A 19918-nucleotide genomic window follows, 5' to 3' on the forward strand; every position below is an offset into this window, starting at 1 on the left:
CCCTTCATGCCACCCCTTTATAGCCACATCTTCCCCGCCAGCCCTAACCCCTGGCAACCACTGATCTCAATCTCTATAATTTTGTCATTGGGAGGATGTTCTACAAGTGGAATCATACAGTGTGCGACCTTTTGAGACTGACTTTTTTCACTTAGCACAAAGCCCTTAAGAACCATCCAAGTTGTTGGGCGTATCAACAGCTTGTTCTTTTTGCTAGTAGCAGTCCATATTATGGATGTAGCACAGTTTATCCATTTAACTGTTGAACCTTTGGATTGTTTCCAGTTTTTGTAAACAATTACAAATAAACCTGATAGGGACAATCACGTATAGGTTTTTGTGTGAACCTAAGTGTTCATATCTCTAGAATAAACACCTGGTAGTTCAATTACTGCGTCATATGGCAGGTGTATGTTTAACTTCATAAGAAGCTACCAAACTATTTTCCAGAGTTGGCCATACCATTTTACATTCTCATTGGCAATATATGAGATTGCAATAATTTTTAAAATCTACTAACTTCATTAGAAAGTGGTTGCTTTCTAATAAAAAGATATAGCTATTATTCAAATATCTCATTTAAGTGGGGGTGGGTATAGCTTAGTGGTAGAGTGCCTGCCTAGCATACACGAGGTCCTGGGTTCAACCCCCAATATCTCCGTTAAAACAAATAAACCTACCTACCTAATTACCTCCCCCCCAAAAGATAAATAAAATTAAAAAACCCAAATATCTCATTTGAAATCCTTATAATAATCTTATGAGACCAAGTCTGGATGGTAAGAATGTAAGTTCTAATAAGAAGATAAAAGTATTTTTAAACCATCATTTAAAATTCTTATCATCTCACACACACACAAATTCTTATCATGCTCTTACGTGGCTGAGTCTAGCTGGTAAGAATATGTACAAAGAAACTGACGCAGAGCAAACCCTGTCCTCCAGCAGACAAGCAGTCAAAAAACGAAGCCCAGGCTCATGTTTTTTAAGATCATTCTTAGTTCAGCTTGTTCAGTAAAAAGGGAAATTGATTTAATTTCTTGATATAATTCTTGAAATGTTTACATTTAACTCTCATCTTAAAATATCAAAAACAATGAATGAGAACTTCCAAAGTTAACACTAAGCATAAGAAAACACCAAGCATAAAACACTATCCAAGTGACTACTAGAAAAAATGTTCAGCTAAGACTTGAGACTACAATCAGCTTCTGAGAAAACAATACAAGAGTTTTTAAGCTTGAAAGAATCAATATACACTTTATTTTAGGTTTAGCAACAGAAATTATTCCCCTGGAAATTCTGGCCTCTTTGAAGAGTGGAAAATCCACTTCTACACTGGCTCTTGGCCATTAATCTAGTTATTTTAGCTGAAGTACATGTATTTTTAAACTCAGGAACAAAAAAGCAGTGTGGCCTTTGGATTCCAGTCTGTAAAAGTGTTTATAGTAGCAGTGGACGTCCTTGTGAATTGGATGGGTCCTACATTTTGGGGGGAGGGCAGCAGTAGGGTCAAAGGTCATGCTGTGTCAAGGCTTGTTAAGACCTGAATTGTTTATAGAGCCTAAAATTTAGAGAGAATCACCAGTGGTAATGAACAAATCCATTTTAAGTTTGGCACTGAGAATAAAAGGTTTAAGAATCCAAGTATAAAAACAAAATAAATTATAAAAGGCATTAGCGGGCCAAGAAGCACTATTTTGTTACAATCAATAACAAAAGCTTAGTGTGTGTTCCAATGTTACTGCCTGGCAAGGAGGATAATTTGTCAAACCAGTCTGAACCAGAATGAGTTGCATTTTCATTCAGGGAAGAATATGGATAGTCTGGGCTAAAGCAGGATGACTAGTTCTGCCTGTGCCGCACCTGTAACGAGGCACAGGTGGATGGCAGGTGCCCCCACAGAAGCGCAGCAGCACTGGAGCATCCGGGGGCAGCTATTCCAAAGAGTGCCGAGGCACTTTCCCCCAGATTTCTAGTTGGTCCATTTATCTCATGCATTTCCTCTGCCTCCTGCAGAGTTCCAGATCATTTTAGAATGAATTCTACAGTCTTGTGATGGTTTTAAGTTCTACACCATTTATATTTTTCTTTCATTTTTGAAAAATTACCTTTACCATTACTGAACTAAAGACTTCATTATGAAGCGTAAATAAATACAATTAGGACTAGCCAGATAGTTAAACCGAACTGACTTTACATTCTTAAGAATTGATTTCTCTTTCCATTTCTTTTCCCTGTTCTCTACAAGACCAAGGAAAAATTATCTGATATTTCAGTGCATTATTTTTCTCAGTTGAAAAATGTGGGTAATATTTACACTGGAATAAGCTTTAAAAGTGATTTAAGAATCTTTAATAGGGAGTTTTTTTATAACTTGATTCAGATACTGGATGTATCTTTGAAATTTTCGATATTTTATTCTAAATAATCCCATACCAATTAATCTAGCAATGTCACGAATGCTTAAATTAATCAAGGCACATTTTAATTTCATGTGGCAAGAATAACTGTTAATAAGGGTTAACTGAGAACACTTCTAGATAGAAGTCATTTACAGAAAACCTCGCTTCCTTCTTCCTTGTGTTGTGGGAAGCTGCTGTTCCTAGGCTAACATCAATACATGATTTCATCCCCTGCCTTTAGGTAAAGTACTGGTGGGTAAGTGGCAAAAAGGCAGATGCTTGCGGGCTAACAGATGGTCAGAAGAGTCATGTGTTTTATACCCATCTTAAATACTGAGCAGAAGCCAAGTAAAGGAAAATCAGACATCTAGACAACTGAGACGTCTTTTGAGCAGAAATATTCACATTTGAATATATAAACACACAAAACCGCTTCCTGCAGGCTAACGTGAACAACGCCCTGGCCCCCTCGGTCTGCACTCTGTCTGACTTCAGCTTGCATCATGCACCGGGCCGTATGGTCTCTAGTTCCCAACACGCCATTCCAGGAGCCGTGACCCTGGGGCAGGGGGAACATGGCACAAAAAACGCTTTGGCCTTAAACTCTTCGGCAAAACACATCCTTCCTTGCTGAGCCTCAGTCTTCTCTATAAAATGGGAAAAATTACAATTTCCATCTCATGAGGGGTATGAGGAGTCAATGAAACAATAACTAGTATTTATGGGGCACTCATCAAGCGTTCTTCAAGACGACTGACCCTTGGTGTGCCCTGAATCAACTGCAGTAATTAAAACGGAAAGACAAAAGCTCGGAAATACTAGCTATTCAAAAGGAGGAGCATTCCTCCCTACACAGAAGCCTCCGGGTACCACCACTCCCTCTCTGTAACATGAAAATAGGATACTGGCTTTCCTGCCTCAGAGGATGAGAGAGACACGTGAATACAAAAACCTCCAGGAGTGGGCGGTGCAAAGGAAGTCGGAGGTCCAGTTATTACCTGCTTTCACTCTGTTGAAAACTCTATATTCCTTTTTTTCCGTCTGAGATGCGTTTGACACCATGGAGTCCGTGTTTCAGGCTCCACGCCAGGCATTTTACATGGGTTCTCTCGTTAGATCCTAATGATACAATTATTATTACCCCCATTTTATGGATGAGACACGAAGCTTGGAGATGTTAAATTTAAAAACCCTGCTGAAGGTCAGGCAGCAAGAGGAAGAGTCAGGCCGGGGCACTAACCTTTGTACTCGCCAGTCAGGCCTCAATACAAGTTCTGTGAAGTGAATTGTGCAATAAAGTGAGAAGAAAATGCTTTGATCACAGACAGCACTATTTTAGGGTGAGAAATTATGGGAGTCTCTACAATATTTCATCTTTTTGGATGCATTCTTGTAATCTTACTCCTGATTTCTGATGAATATAATTAATCTTCTAATAGCACCACAATATGGACCCATCCTACCTGGGCAAATATTTCTGACCTTCTCCCTTTCTTTCCCTTAAAAAAGGGGAGTCGCTGGGGACGGAAAAGAAGACGCCACAACTACCCGCAGCCCTCTAAGAACAGCAACGGTTGTGAGGGCTGCCAGACTGACTCCTTTGCTGGAAAGGCATTAAAGCATTACAGAACTACGTTACAAAACCACAAAGTGTTTTAACCACCCCATCCAGGTCTCATAGCCCTTTTTTTCTCCCCAGAGGGAATGGCTAATTAAGACTGCTGTTAACTTTCTAACTCCTATTTTACACACACATGTATTTAGTCAGGATTGATAAATAACTTTGCTTTGTGCATTTAATAAAATAAATGGTATCATAAAACATTTGACGTTCACTTTTTTTATTCAGCGTTATGCTTCTGAGACCTGTCCACCTTGATATATATTAACTGACTTAATTCTTCTTTAACTTCTATATGGTGTCCCATCGTGACAGCTAATTTTTGTTCTGTGGTTAGGTTACAGTACCTAGTTAGTCAACTAAATACTAACTTAGTTGTTGCTGTGAAGGAACTTTGTAGATGTGGTAACTACCAGTAGACTTAAGACTTTCCTCAATAATCTGGGTGGGCTTTGGTCAGTCAGTTGAAAGACGAAGAGTAAAACTGCGGTTCCCCCGAGGAAGAAGACGTTCTGCACACAGACGTCCAGCCTGCTGGCCTGCCCGACCATGTCGGACTTCCCATTCCCCCACAACCACAGAAGCCACTTTCTCGATGGCCTCTACTAAGTGCCGTTTAGATGGCGGACAAGTTTTTGCTAACACCAGCGGTGTGGCAAGGAACTATACAAGTCTCTGTGTGCCCGCGGGGAAGAATTTATTTCCAAATAGAATCGCTGAGCCCCAGTGTGCATGACAGACCTTTCAGTCCTGTTAGATGCCACCCAACACTGCGGAGACCGTGGCTGCGTGTGTGCGCCCCCACAAACACTGTCGGAGGGTTCTCTTACCACACTCCCCAACTTGGTGTTATCATACTTTCTGCCAATCTGATGGGTGCAAAATAGTATTTTTTAAGTGTCATAAACTGTTTCCCTTGTCAGCATTAAAAAAGTACCCACTGGAAGTATCTACGCAGGGGAAGAGAAACAATGAAAGGTGGTTTACTGGTAAATTCTAAGGGTTGATCCTCAGCTCTGTTGTCTATCAGAAAGTCATCAGTGACTTTTGAACTTTTGACCACAGGGTAGGAGGAGGCACCAAAAGCTCAGATGATTCCTGCAATCCAGCCGGTCTGGGCTGTGGCCCCGCTCCGTCCCCCATCTCCGCGCTCCAGACACGGTGGTCTCTGGGCTGTTCTCTGAGCTCCGCTCCCGGGGCCTCTACTTGCTCTGTCTGCCTGGAGGCCTTTCTCCTGGCCCACCGGGTCTCAGCACCAAACCTCTCCCAGACAACTTCCTCAACCCTCCCAGAGCTGCGCTGGCTCCTCTTTCTTGCTTCTCTTTCTTTAAAAGGCTTGTCACTCCCTTACAGGAAATTACCTGTTTACCGTCTTAGTAGACACTACACGTAAACTGGGCCAAGGACCACCGTACCTCCAGCACCGAGAACAGTCCCTGGACTGTCTAATGCCCAAAAGGTACTCAGCAGCAGCAGTTTTTGAATTTTTTAAGAAGTATATATAACAGGTGCATGTGCTCGAGGACGAATCAGCTGCATGACTGCCCTCAGCTCAGGACACACTGCCACAGACACAAGGACCCCGAGGGCTAAATAGCCACAGCCAGGACTTCACAAGTGAGTGATGCACTGCTTGCAGCTTCATTAGCTCAAAGTAACACTTCATGAGAGGCTCATAAAGGCTGCAAGACTCTGCCCTCTACCTACTAAGTCGTAACAGGCTTCCAAAATCTTGAAGTGCAGGGCTTTCCTTGTGAATTTTGCTCCCCAACCCTATGCTTTTCTATAGGGTTGACATTTAAATTACTTCTTAAGTATCAGGCAGTCATGTGGCCTTTAAAAAAATAAAGAGTGTCACTCTAAGTGAAGTAAGCCAGAAAAAGAAAGAAAAATACCATATGATATCACTTATATGTGGAATCTGGAAAAAAAAAAAAGACAAATGAACTCATTTACAAAACAGAAACAGACTCACAGACATAGAAAACAAACTCACAGTTACAGGGGTGTGGAGGGGGAAGGGGGTGGGAAGAGATAAAGCGGGAGTTCAAGATTTGCAGATACTACTAACTACTATATACAAAATAGGTAAACAACAAGCTTATACTGTACAGCCCAGGGAACCATATTCAATATCTTGTAGTAACTTACGGTTAAAAAGAATATGAAAACAAATGCATGTATGTTCTTATGGCTGAAGTATTGTGCTGTACACCAGAAACTGTCACACTGTAAACTGACTATACTTCAATAAAAAAAATATATAAAATATGTCTTGTTGGAAACAACCCAAACATCCATTAACTGGTGAGTAGATGAAGAAATGTGGAACATCCATAAATGGAATATTAATCAGCCATAAAAAGGAATAAAGTACCAATAAACCTTACAACGTGGACACATTCCATTATACAAAAGTGAAAGAAGCCAATCACAAAAGACCACATATTGTATGATTTCTATGAAATATCCAGAAATTCCATTTCTGTGAAGTCTAAAAAATCTAGAGAGACTGAAAATACATTAGTGACTGCCTGAGGCTGGGAGTGAGAATGAGAAATGACAGCAAGTAGGCACAAAGGACCTTTTTGGGATGATGAAAATGTTATAAAATTGAATTGTGGCAATAGTTGCACAATTCAGTAAATTTACTTAAAAAAATCACTGAATTGTACACTAAAAATGAGTGAATTTCATAGTTTATAAGTTACACCTCAATATAGCTATATTTTTAAAAAGGGAAAAAACAAAACAAAACCAAACCCGGCAACAACAAAACGCCTTGACTCTTCTTGATGTTCCAGGCCGCTGAGGATTCAGGCTCTAAACCCTTAGGGCCACAGAACGCCACAAAGCTGGCTGCCTCTGCTCACTCCTCGGTGGTTTCTAATGAGCCTGCCCACGGAAGGGCCAGATGTTGAGATGCCCACCATCCGCCATCCTTGCGAACCCTGGTCCAGCAGCCGGCGGAACAATGCTCTGGTCTGCAGAGCATTTCTGCCCGTGAAGCTGTTACAGCCACTTCCCCTCTTAGGGTGAAAATCAATTAGACCCATTAGTAGAAAAAGATAACCCAGCTATTTTGAGACAAATCTGCTGGATTAGCGGTTGTCTTTCCTGCTATGATTGGGTAAGGACTTTGGTAAATATTTCTCCAGGCGGAAAATCCTTACTATGCCTCTCTATAAGGATGGTTTCATAGGAAATCTTCAGCCCCAGAAAGCACCCACTCCGTGACACTCTTAAGACTTAAACATTGTTTTGCCTTCATTCTTCCTTTCCTCTCTTCATTCATAATGGAGGCTTTGGTTTACAGGCAGTTTTTTTCTGCAAAAGTGGTTGTTCAGAGGGCAAAGGGCATGCTAGAAAAGAAGCCATGAGGGGCACAGGGTTACATGGCTCCGCCCCTCACATGACCTCTGCACAAGAAGCCACTGGGCCAGTGGTCAGTAAAGCGTATGGCCATCTCTCTGGGCTTAGCCTCTCCTAGAAGAATATTCTCAGAGCTCTGAGAATACCAGGCAGATCTCGAGCTTCTTAAGAACCAACCCAGCGAGGAGAACCACTGTGGCCAGAACCAGAAGGTAGGTATTGCTGCCTCTGAAGATATGTTACTAGAAGCAATCACATCTCTGTGACCTTTTATTTCACTGTTTAAAGAAACAGATTTCTGTAACAGACGCCACTGTCCCCACTCCCTGCCCACTCAGGCAGCAAGAAATGCTCTGAAGCACAAGCACAGTTAAACAAAACACAAAGGGCGCAACACACTGGTGTGAGAAAGAAACATGTTCTATAACTGTTCGAGTCTTTCGGACAAAATTATCAAGCCTGTCAAGAAAATGAAGTCCCGGAGCTCCCCCACCCAGTGATTAGTGTAAGAATCTAGGTTTTCAATCGTAACTTTTAAAAAGAAATTGTGGTGGGAGAACCATGTTATAGGTACTCTGACTTCATGACCATTTGATAAAGTAACTTAAGGAAAAATAATAATGGTCTGAACCCCATTCAACACTAGAACGTTTCATTTTAAATACTAGACAAAAGTTTCACAAAGGTAAATGATAAATGATAAATCTCTGCCGGTGGAATCATTTGAAACCGCTTTTCCTTGCAGTTTTCAGTGCAGATGATCACACTCGGCGCAAGGCCCGGCAGTGGTGTAGCTCCATAAGGTTACACATGCTCCCTGGCAGGGCCAAGAGAGCTTGTGCCAAGGCACTGAGGCACTGTAACAACATCTGGCCCGTGCTGGCCTCAGCAGACAGAGGATCTGGGGACTCTGCCCCAGAATTCAGGCAACTTATGGACCTTGGGCACACACTGAACTTCATAGGAAGCAGTACCTGTGGGACTGAAGTAAAAACCAATTCTTGAAATTCTAGCTATAACAATATTAGTATGGTTCCTAGAGGTCCATGTTCTTATTGGAAAGAATGGAAATAATCTTTTCTGTGGCCACAATACCAGGACAGCTATTACACAACTTTCCATCAGAATCCAGAAATATGCCTCTTTTCTGGTATTTTCCTGTGGGGGTGCGGAGAGGAGGCTAGAGACAGACCATGGCGAGTACGCTCATGTGTACTTGGGTGCTACTCCACTGACTGTAAAGCCCTCACGTTTGGGCCTTTGAAACAACTACACATTTGTTCAGTCTTTATCATATACATACGACGAGCCCAGCCCTACGCTGGATGTACAGAACCCAAAGATGAGTGAGGAAAGAGTTCCGGCCCTTGAAAATGCATGGCCTAACAGAGAGACAGATACGAAAAGACACCAAGGCAATCTAGACTGATGTGGTAAAAATAAGAAATCAAACATCTTTAATATAACTTGAATATCATTTAGAAATATATAACTTTATTACAGATGGATGGCTTGTAATAAGGAAACTAATTGATTAGTTACTGGGCTTAAAATAGCTGTCAACAGAGATACACTTTGAAGGCTACAGAGCACACTAGACCATTTGATTAAGTGTTCTTGTCTGCCTAGTTACTAATTTTAAAAGGTGTGTCACGGAATAAAAAGCAAACAGCAGATTTACAGGAAATAATGTGCTGGGTTACATTTGTGTATAAAGTCCCCAGGTCCTTAACACGTAACAGGAACTTAATCAGCTCAAAGTCCAGTTGACTCTTGAACAACCCAGGGGTTAGGGTGCCCACCCTCTGCACAGCTGAAAATCTGAGTATAGCCGGCCGGCCGTATACTCAGCACCTCTGTACCCACACACTCAGTCAGTGTGCTTGGTGCGGAACTATGGCATTTACGGTAGGAAAAAACACCCAAGTGTAAGCGGACCTGTGCAACTCAAACCCCTGTTCAAGGGTCAGCTGTAAATTGCTGTTTTCATATAGCAAGCCACATTCTTTTCAGTTCACTAGTTCTTTCCAGAGGCCACTTTTTACACAGTATCTGGAATAAATCTAGTGAACTTCCCTCAGTCAGACCCTCTGAGATGGGTCATTCTGCTTTGCATTAAAATTGCAGCCCTTGCAATCTGAGAAATATTGTTCAAAAAACCCCAAATAATGTAAAAAACAGTCCGAGTTTGTCAAATACAATTCTGATACCAGTAAGCGGAATCAAAGCTTCTAAATTTTTGTTTTGTTTCTTATCTACTTCTCTGATACAGCAGACTTTCCAAAGACTTCTTACAAACTGCCTAAAAAGCTCCTCTTACACTTAACCTGCACACACACTACTCTTTCCCTCCCTTCTTCCAACACTGGGACAAACACAACTAAGTCTGAAGAACTGCACTGGTAAAGGCAGGACCCTCTGGTCCTGGGGTGGGGTAGGAGCAAGGGAACACAACTGATGAGACAGGGTGGGCCAAGGTGCAGGGGAAAGGCTGGAGATGCTAAGACCTTGGCATTGTTGTCCTGTCATAAATTAGAAACTCTAGAAAGCACAGGCCCTGTTTCTTCTTCGGTATGGTTCCCAGTGGTGGACACAGGGCTTGACATAGCAGGGGGTGCTCAAGAAAATAGTTGCAGAAAGGATGAAGGTAGGTGGTAAGCTTAGCACGTCTACAAGTGATGCTCTAAACATGGTGGCTGTTATTGTTAGTGCCAGCTCGGTCCCACTGGCCATGGAGCAGGTGAGGATTTAGTTACAACTGTGTGGTAAGCACAGATCTGCATTTATTCAACAAGTATTTTTGAGTTTTTACTGTGCATTGGCATGATAAGGAATTTTAAAAAATCCTCAAAGAGTGTATAACTCACTGACCGAGAGAAAAATGTATGCCAGTAATATTAACACTATCCCTTTATCTGTCTATGTGTCAGATGCTCAGCTCAGTACTGTGGATAAGCAGTAAACAAAACAGATGAAAATCAATGCACGTATGGTGGGTATAGTGCAGCCAACACACTGTTCCCAGAGCTCTCCTGTACTGTTATGTTTCATCTTTACAACTGTGTGAGGTGGGAGCTATCATCACCCTCATTTACAGCCGTGTAACTCAGAGCACAAGGGCAAACGCAGTGGTGTGACATCATCAAATACATACAAAAATCTGGGATAACACAAAGGATGGGTTGATTAGCTGAAGAAGTTGACTCTCAGGGGCACAACAACTGGGCTGAGTGTCATACAAGAACAATGGTTTACGTGTTTTAAGTGTTTACACACCTAGAAATACACTGTACCGTCAGACAGTTATGTCCTGTATCTCAAGCTGCTCCAAGCGTAAGAGGAAGCCCATGATAAAATACATCATTTGGTCAATTGAAACCACTAAAGTTTTATTAAAAAACAAAAAAAAAAAAAAACAACTGCTGCATTTCACTATAAGGAACTATCATTGTGACTTTCCTGATTTTCTTTTGTTCCTTGAGTTTCTGTGGCCAGAAATGGATTGGTCTGTTAGCTTAGGTCTCAGGCGTCTGAATCTGACAGGTGACCAGGGTGGTCTCTGGTCATCCTCCCCTGTCCCCCACAGACTGGGGTTTCCCTCCTCCTCACTCAGGAGGGGGCCGCTCTGTCCTGAAGGCCAAAGGGAAGCACTTAGGGTGGCTGGGGGTCAGACTCAACGTCCAAGATCTGTCCTGACCCCCAGCCCCAATCTTTTTCATGTTTCTTCTAGGCAGTATGTTCTAATCGCCTGAACTTTTATCTCTACTTACTTTGGCAGGGTGTTAATACCACTTTTGTACCTTTTCTCGTCCTCGTTTATACTGTCCAGGGATACAGCTGCTCCTTGAATGGGATCAGCCACTTGCAACAACAGGAGTAAGACTTTGAGAAGACAGTTGTAAGAACTGGAATTTGGTTCTCAGTTTTGCTGAATTTTTGTTATGTCGCATTCATGGTCTCAGGTTAGTAAAAGTTAAAAATGTACTCCCGTAAGTAAAAATTATGAGAAAACAGGAAAAGTTTAAGTTAGGTTTATCCTTGGAAGATTAATTTGCAAACTGTAGGTAGAAACTGGCACATTTTGGCTTAGTCTTTAAAAAAACTTCTTACCCATTAAAATGGAACATATTTATCAATTTCTGGGAGGTTTTAGCTTAAATACTATAAAAGTAATCCACTCACATAATGAAAACGTAAGCACACCAGAAGGCAGAGCAGAAGTGAGAAGTGTGAGTCCCCACGCCCCACCCCAGAGAACCGCCCTCACCCTTTAATGTTTTTCATGAAGGAATTGCTACTCTTTGGGACTTGTAACCTCCAAAGTACCATATAAATAAAAACAGTTTAAGCAAAAAACCCAAGGGCATCTTCGCCCACCTGCCGTTCTCTCTAAGCACACTTGGCTCCACAGGGCCGGGAGCAGTTGTCATGTCTCTGAGGGGTGCTTATTTACATTGCTCCCTGGATTGGGGGACACATGCTGGTAATATTTTTCATTTGTTTTTGAATGAGAGAGAAACCAGCAACGTTTAACTCATTTCCACAAGCAGTCTCACCTTTATCTTCAAAGATTTGAGGCAGTTGTTACAACCAGAACAGTCCTTAAAATAGTAAGCCAGAAAGACAGACTCAAGGTCTAGAAAACATAAACAGGAGTGTAAAATCAAGGCTGAGGGAAATAAGGACAGGTGTTCAGGCCTGAAGGGCCACAGAGCTGGCGCTACTCCATGCACACCTGCAAGTACACAGTCTGTCGGGGACACTATACCCAGCAGAGGTGGACATGAAATCGGGTGTTCTCCCAGCCGATGTCCATAAGCTACTCAGTATTATAAGTATATATGTTTTGCTTTTTTTTAAAAACCCACTATGGGTTTAAAAAAAAAAAAAGCAAGCAGTTTTAAAAGACCTACTTCACTGGTTAGGGTTCAGGAAAGGTGCATTCTCACACAATCAGATTACAGCCTGATATGGCCCATATTTTCTGGAGGGCATTTTGCAATGTGTAGCAAATATGCTTTAAAATGTGACCACCCTTTGACCCACAACTCCTTCTGGGGATTTAGCTTGAGGAAAAGATCCCCAATTTGTGCAAAGCTTTACCTGCAGTGATGTTCACTGCAGTATTTCAACAGCAAAGTACTGGCAATGATCTTACGTCCGAGAAGAGGGGAGTGCATCAATAAATGATGATGAAGAATGGAGGACTGTGGAGTCATCAAAATGATGAAGCAAGAATACTGACATGGAAGAATGTACTGAAAAATACTGGAAGGAGTGACAATAAGTTAATAGTGTGGGATTCTGGGTGACTTTCACTTTCAGTGTAAATGTTCACAGAAATTTTGGAAAGTCTCTGGTTATCAGAGAAAAATAGTTTTTAAAAGGCTCTAAAATTAAAACCAACACACACACACAAATGGACAAAATATGAATGACTGCAGGAAATGCTGAGAAGTGGAAACTGGGGGACTTGTTCTCAAGCATGAACAATCTAAGTGGGGAGAAGACCCAAATTAAAAACATTTCCTTTAGAAAGTCCTAGTCTTGAAGCCTCTTGATTCAACTGTAACTCCCTGAAATTCTTTTTAAAAACTTTATTGTGCTTGTAACAGTAAAGCAGGCACATTTTCAAGAAAAGTCACACAAAAAGAAAGAGAAAGTTACTTGCATTAATACTCAATTAACAAGAAAATTCAATTAACCATAACTGCACCCCTCCCCAGTATTCCAGTTTGTTTAATTATGGCTCATCTATGCCCCCAAATCTTACACAATAAAACCTTCTGATGTGTTCAGCTGTGATAGTTTAGAGTCTAGTAAACTTAAATTGATGTTTTACTCTGCCAGGCACCACCACTGATGGCCTCTCTCAGCCCACATTCCCTAAGTCCCTGCCCTGCCTTCTGACATTAAGAATTCCCCAGGGAGGTGAGGCTCTGGCAGAGGCTGCAGACATCCAGCCGACAAACCTGGGCAAATTGTTTTGTCTTGAATTTTTAAATTTTATTTTTGTATACAGCCATCAGAGTGGCCAAATCAGAGTGGAAGGAGAATATCAACTGTTGGCGAGGGTGCAGAGCAACCGGAACTCTCCTGTACCTCTGCTGGGAAAGTAAACTGATGCAGCCAGTCTGGAAAATTGTATGAGTATCTACCAAAGCTAAATACTCAAATATTGTATAATCCAGGAACTCCACTCCTATGTATATGCCCAAGAGAAATGAGGGCCTATGCCCACCCAACACATACTATTCACAATATTCTGGAGTAGTCTGAAAACAATCCAAATGCCCCTCAAAGAATAAACTGATAACTCCACACAGTGGAATACTACACAGCAAAAATAACTAACTACAATGACATGGATGAATCTGACAAACACACTGGGTGAAAGAAGGCAGACAAAATAAGCCAAACTAATTAGTGCTGTTAGAAGTTAGGAGGGTGGTTAACTTGGAGGGGGCATAGTGACTGGGAGGGGGCGTGAGAGGGACTTTGGGGGCTGGTCATGGTCTACTTCTTGATCTGGGTGCTGGTTACACACGTGTGTTCAGTTTGTGACAACTCAGTGAGATATATACGCCTAAGCAAACCTTTTGGTTTGTATGTTGCAGTTCAATGAAAGGTTTTAGAAATAAATAAATATATTTACAAATGTCAACAGATAAGTTAAATCAACATTTGCACTGCTTTTATAATAATTTTTACTTTTGAACTGTAGAATAAATAGCTATGTGGAATGTCGAGGAAAACAAAAGCCTAATTGGTTGCAATTTCACACACATTAGGTCTCCTGGCAGGTCTGCCTGCAGCTCATTACTGACACAAGTACAAGGCAAAACTTAATGCCCAATACTAGAATAACGCCACAAATATAAATGCAAAAGCAACCTGAAACTTGTCAATGGTGTCACAAGTCCAAGTGTTCCCAGCCTTCATAATAAAGGATGCTACTGTCTGCACAGCCATTATGTTATTCTAGTTCTAAAACCTCTTTCCAATCAAGAAAAAAATGTTATGACAGTAAAAGACATCCATTGTTTGGCTTTGTATTTTCATTTTACCAGACAAAAAGCTCCAACACTGGGCTGCTCAGTTTAATATTTGATACCTGGCAACCTGATTCTTTCTATCCCCTTTTTCGGTCGTCGTGCAGACAAGAGCAAGTTGTCTGGGCTCCTGCACGTGCCATTTTATCTCCAGCATGCCTGTAGAAAGTCGTGTTACAAACAGGTGAAGATATCACACAGCATACGTAGCAACGGCAATAAACATAAACAGCAATTTAAAGCTTCAAAAGCTAGACCTATATGCTGTTGTCCAGACTGGAAGCCAACCAGGCAGGGACTTTCACTTACACATCCCCTAAACCCAGTCAAGAATAAAACACCATTAAACCCAGCAAACAAAACCCAGCACACAGGCCTAGACTGCTTGCTTTACCCAGTGAGGAACAAAAGTATCTCATTTTTTTATTTAAAAAAGGTGTGTTCCAAACATGCCAATGATGATGAATTAATAGAATGACAAAAACTTTTTGGTGGCATCTTAGATCTCTAAAGTATGAAAATGTATTTGGCTTGTGTATTTGTTGGCCAGTAGAAAGTAAATTCCCGTTCGCAGAGGTGGGGTGGAGGCCGGCAGGGGACTGGCTTGTGGGCACTGGTGCCTCCCAGACTGTGGGCCGCCCTTTCTCAATGGTAAACGAACAAGATCCCTGTCCACCTGGAGGGCTGATGCATCCTTAGAATGAAACAAATGCTCTATGAAAAGTGTCAAGGGAGGAAGAGGGGAGCCTGGTTTAGGACAGGTGCTTACTAAATTAATTAAATATTCATTTATTCAACAAATACATACACCTATGAGCTGCCAGGAGCCAGGAAGCATTCTAAGTGCTAGGAACACAAAACAAAGCTTTCTTCCTTTGGGAGCTCGCCTTCTAGTTGGAGTAGGAGTAGAGATAAACACATGTAATAAATATATATTCTATCCTAAGGTGGCAAGCACTATGGGGGAAAGGGTAAAGGAGCATTAGGTGGGGCTGGGGGATGGGGGGTGTTATCTGCAATTTTAAAGCTGTTTGGGCGGGACTCTGAGAAGGTGACACTCACACAAAGACTTCTGTGTCCCCTTCCCGCTCCCTGCTGCTTTAGGAAGAATAATGTAGGTACAGCATCCCTGGATGACACACCTATCCCTCCTCAACTTCCTAAGACCAACAGTTCTAACTTCTAGGAAGGTTGTGGTTACTTTTAATTAAGGGTTTTTTTGAACTTGACTTCTTCCTTGTACCACTAAAGCATGTACTCATTAGAAAACTGCAAAATCACAAGCAGGCTGCTGAGGGGAACTTTTGGGTGTACTATAGGTGTGGGGAGGGAGAGGGATCTCTGGCTTAATTCTAATTAGCAACAGTGACATTACTCGACATTTTGGGGCTTATTATCATGTCACATGTTTGTGAAGCCACAAAACACACATCCTCCTGGGATTTAGCATGGCTCTCCAGTAATCATTTGTCTAAGTATACATTTTAGAAAACTCAGCAAAAGTGTAAACAAATATTTAAAGATATTTGATACTGCATACAGAGAATCGTATTACTTTATAATCTCCCATTTTCTCTAAAGAATTTATTCCTTTATTTCAAAGTTGGAGGAATTTGAGCATTTTAAAAAAACTAAAACCCATACGAGCAAGTTATAAAATCTCATTTGCAGGTGGCTTTTGTAAATGCACCTGGTTAGGCTGTGTTTCTATTAGTAAAACATTGTAGATTGCTAGGTAACGAAGGAAATCTCCTTTAAAAAGAACCAGATTCATCAACACTGCTGGGAGATTTTTACCATATTAAGTTTAGACTGTTTTCAGCTTTGGTTGTGGAGGTGTGGGGTGGGGGAGGAAGAGGAGGTAGTGAAAAGATTTCAGGGCTTTCAATCAGATCTGCTAATGTAAAATTTCACTGTGGATTTCCATCACAGTCAAAGCATGAGCTAGCAGCATTCACTTCACAGATCATATATAACCTTATCGTCTGGAACTGTAAATTCTTATCCCACCATCCCAACATAAACACGACCCCACAGCGTTAATGAGGAAGTGGTGACTAAAGTCACTCAGTAAACTTGTGAGCTTTTACACCTGAGAATGGAAAGCAGTAAGGTACTGGTCTCTGATCTTCAATGTATTATAACCTTTCAAAATATGAAAATGATTTATAATGCTTTATGTCTATAAATGCACATAACCAAAACTATGAAATCCACACTTTTTCCTCCTGCTCTAGTTCTTTGCGTAATGCGACAATGCCCTTTGTGGCACTACAATAAATTGAGCACAGCCCCTCCACTGAGTCATCACTAAATCTGAAAGTCAGGGAGAGCTGGGAGAAAAAGCAGAGAAAACTTACTTCAGGATTGCATGCCTGAGCTGATATCTCAGCTGATATCTCAGATTGGAAAGATCTATGTGCCTGGTTCTTGGAGGCAGAGGGAGAGCAACTCCACTCCTCCCCAAATTTGCAATAATCTGCATTCCTCAATAACGTACAGTTTTACTGTCCTGAACTGACAGTCATCAGGGTAGCCACTACTCCCAAGTCCAAGAGTAAAAATGTTATATTTACACACTTTGTCGACAGCACCCCCCTGCCCCACCCCTGCTTCCTGATTCACCATCTTCAGGATCATTTTAAATGTTAATAATCTCAATACAAAGGTAAAACTTTGGCATTCAAATTTCTCGGATTTCTAAAAACTGCCCTCTATAAGGAAAACACAGGAATAAGAAACAGATTGTGGTCACAGTTACTTACTGAGCCCAGAAATGCTGTGATAACTGTTTCCACGGTATCTATCTGGGCAGTATAATCCACATGTTAGAGTACTTGTGTATTCAGATGAGGGGAACCAGTCTTGAACTTCCAAGGACGGATTATGCTTTTATTCTTATCCAACAAAAGTCAAACTCCTGATTTCAGGAATTCATTCAGACCTTGCAAATCTAGAAACTAAATTTTAGGGTTAAAGCAGAAATCTATAAAAATGACCTAACTGTGGGTCTTAAAAATAGCTACAAATGGATTTCGAGAACTTGGGTTCCATGAACCTAAAGCCGAATTAAAACAAAAGTTGTTTTGTATTCTATTAATAGCAGATGATTAAACACATATCTTATTTTAACTGGAATTCATTTATAAGTACTTAAACTCACTAAACGGGCCACTAATCCTAAGTCGATGTCTGCTTCTGGAAACACTCTCTCGTAGTAAGTGCAAATTCAGAGAATGACCGTCAACGCATTCCTTAAGGTTAGGTCAATTTCATTCAAACCTCGGGTGTTGACTCCCACAGCCTCACAAAATAATCCACGCCGAAAGCGAAGTTAAAGTTAAAGCTGCGGGCGAGAAGGTCTCAGGAGGAGCGAGTTTCAAGCCTTCCAGAGAGCAGAGTCGCCGCCGCCCGAGTGAAGTCCGGGAGCCGGGGGCGCCCCTACCCCGGCGGCTCCCGCGCCGAGCCCCGCTCACCTGGCGCTTGCTAATTACCTGGGAGTTTCCCCCCTACACTCTCCGGCGCCGTCTTTTCTCAGAGGAAACTCGAGCTTAGCTCTTTGCTCTCCAGGAGCTTAAGCGCAGCAGCCACGCCGGCGCGGTCACCAGCCCCAAGGGGAACCGGGAAGGAGGACGTGCCCCAGGGACTGCACCGACCCCCACCCCGCCCCCAACTCCCTCCACGGACGTTTGGTGGTGAAATGTGTCATTTGTTGGGCTTCTCCAGCGCCGGGATGGAACCGGGAGGGGTACGGGGAGAAGAGGAGGGGGTGGGGGAGAAGAAAGAGGGGGAGGGGAGGACCTTCCCGCGTTAAGTCCCCTCCTCACTGCGAAGGTGAAAAATCCCGACCTTCCCCCGGCGGGGGGTGCGAGCCGCCGGCGGGGCCTCCCCGCTTCCCCGCCCTCGAACCGCGGCGTCTCCCGGGTCCCGAACCTCTCCCCGCACCCCCAGCCTCAAACCCCGACGACCCCACAAGTCTCGGCCTCTTCGCCCCGAACCCCGGCGCCCTCACAGTCCCTGGGTCTCCGGCGCTCAAACCCCGAGCCCCGGCGCCCCCAGGGTCCCCCTCCGCCCCGGGCCCGCTTACCCGGTAGGTGCTCTCCGTGAGCCGGTTCACCTCCTCCGGCCCCCGCGACATGGCTGCAGCCGCCGGGCGGGCGAGCGCGGGAGGATTCGGCCGGGCCTCGTGGCCGCCCGACCTGGGCAGCGGGAGCGCCGGGGCGCGACTGAGAGGCCCTCGAGGGTCGGCCGCCTCCACAGCCGTCGGCCGGGGAGTGCTGGCGCGCGCCTCCGCTGCCCAAACGTCAAAACTTGAGCGCTGCCGCCGCCACCTCCGCGGCCGCTCGCCAGGAGCTGAGGAGACGCGGCCCGACGCTGCCGGAGCGAGCAGGGCAGGCCCTGCGGCCCCACCTGAGGCGGGCGGGGCGGCGGGGTGGGCGGGGCCTGGGTGGGCGGGGCGGCCGCGAGGCGGGGCGGCCCCACCTGAGGCGGCCGGGAAGGAGGCGGGCCGAGCCGTGGTGGGAGGGGCAGCGCGGCCCGTGTGGGTGGGGCGGGGGCGAGAGGGGGCCAAGTAGATTGGGCGGGGCCACCTGAGGCTCAGGGGCGGTGCGGCCACCGTGCCCTCTTGCTGCTAGTCGAGAGGTCCTGGGACGCCAGGACCCGGACACCGCGAGGCATCTGTGGCTCGCGCTGCCGTTTTGCTTAGACAGAGCCCGCACTGAAGGCGATCAGGTCTCACTGGGCCGAGAACCCCCTCGATCCCTGCGTGGTGCTGGCGGTGGAGGCCCGGCACCCACGCTCTCAGCAGGCGCTACCCCCAGCTGCCTTGTGGGGACTCTGGAAGAAGGTCCCACGTCCCCCGGTTGTATTGATTTCTCTGCTTGACTTCAATCCTGTGCAACCCTCTTCCTGACCCCAAAGATCTAAGGGACCCCAGTGCTTGGGCTCTCATAGTGGAAGAGGGGGGCTTCCCCTTGCAGTTTTGGAAACTCCTGATACATGAAAAAATTAATAAATGCCAAGATCTGGTTACAGAAATGGCAGTATGTTTTTAAATTGCATTGAGATGGGCCTTTAATTCAATGCAATGTAACCGTGCTATTCACAGATGGTTACTAGATGTAGAAGATTATGGTGAGCAGAGGTAACTCTCTCTTCCTCTGGGCACTCAGAGACTGAGCAGGTGGGAGGGTCCTGAAGCTCCCTGTGCTGTCTCCACCCCAGCCCAGCCCAGACCCTGAGGACCCAGAACAGGCTTCTCCCAGTGGGAAGAATCGCTAAGTATCTGAGACACTCACCCAACAAGGGCAGGAGGCCTTGTTCTGGATTTTTAAGACTTCTATCTGGGTGCCATTTCATCTTTTATGGGCTGTTAGACTATGAGGCTTCTGAACTGCTCCTGTAATGAAATTCACCAGGAAGTGTACACAAAGAAAGCCCTGTGTGGCCTAGAAGGGGACACCAAGAGC

At 43.9% G+C, this 19918-nt stretch overlaps 1 protein-coding gene across 2 annotated transcripts in view; it reads right to left on the reverse strand.

The window, feature by feature from the left end:
* Positions 1 to 18867, reverse strand: part of BAIAP2L1 (BAR/IMD domain containing adaptor protein 2 like 1) — a 71224-nt gene extending 52357 nt beyond the window's left edge. The window contains exon 1 of one of the 2 annotated variants that reach the window (XM_032460044.1): positions 18538 to 18867. In XM_032460044.1, the coding sequence (XP_032315935.1) occupies positions 18538 to 18588 (51 nt within the window). In that variant the 5' untranslated portion in view covers positions 18589 to 18867. The remainder of the gene's footprint in view (positions 1 to 18537) is intronic. The other variant, XM_032460045.1, reaches the window with a different exon arrangement.
* Between the last annotated feature and the right edge of the window lie 1051 nt (positions 18868 to 19918).

Source organism: Camelus ferus, chromosome 18 (genome assembly GCF_009834535.1).
Source record: "Camelus ferus isolate YT-003-E chromosome 18, BCGSAC_Cfer_1.0, whole genome shotgun sequence".
Classification (NCBI taxonomy): Eukaryota; Metazoa; Chordata; class Mammalia; order Artiodactyla; family Camelidae; genus Camelus; species Camelus ferus.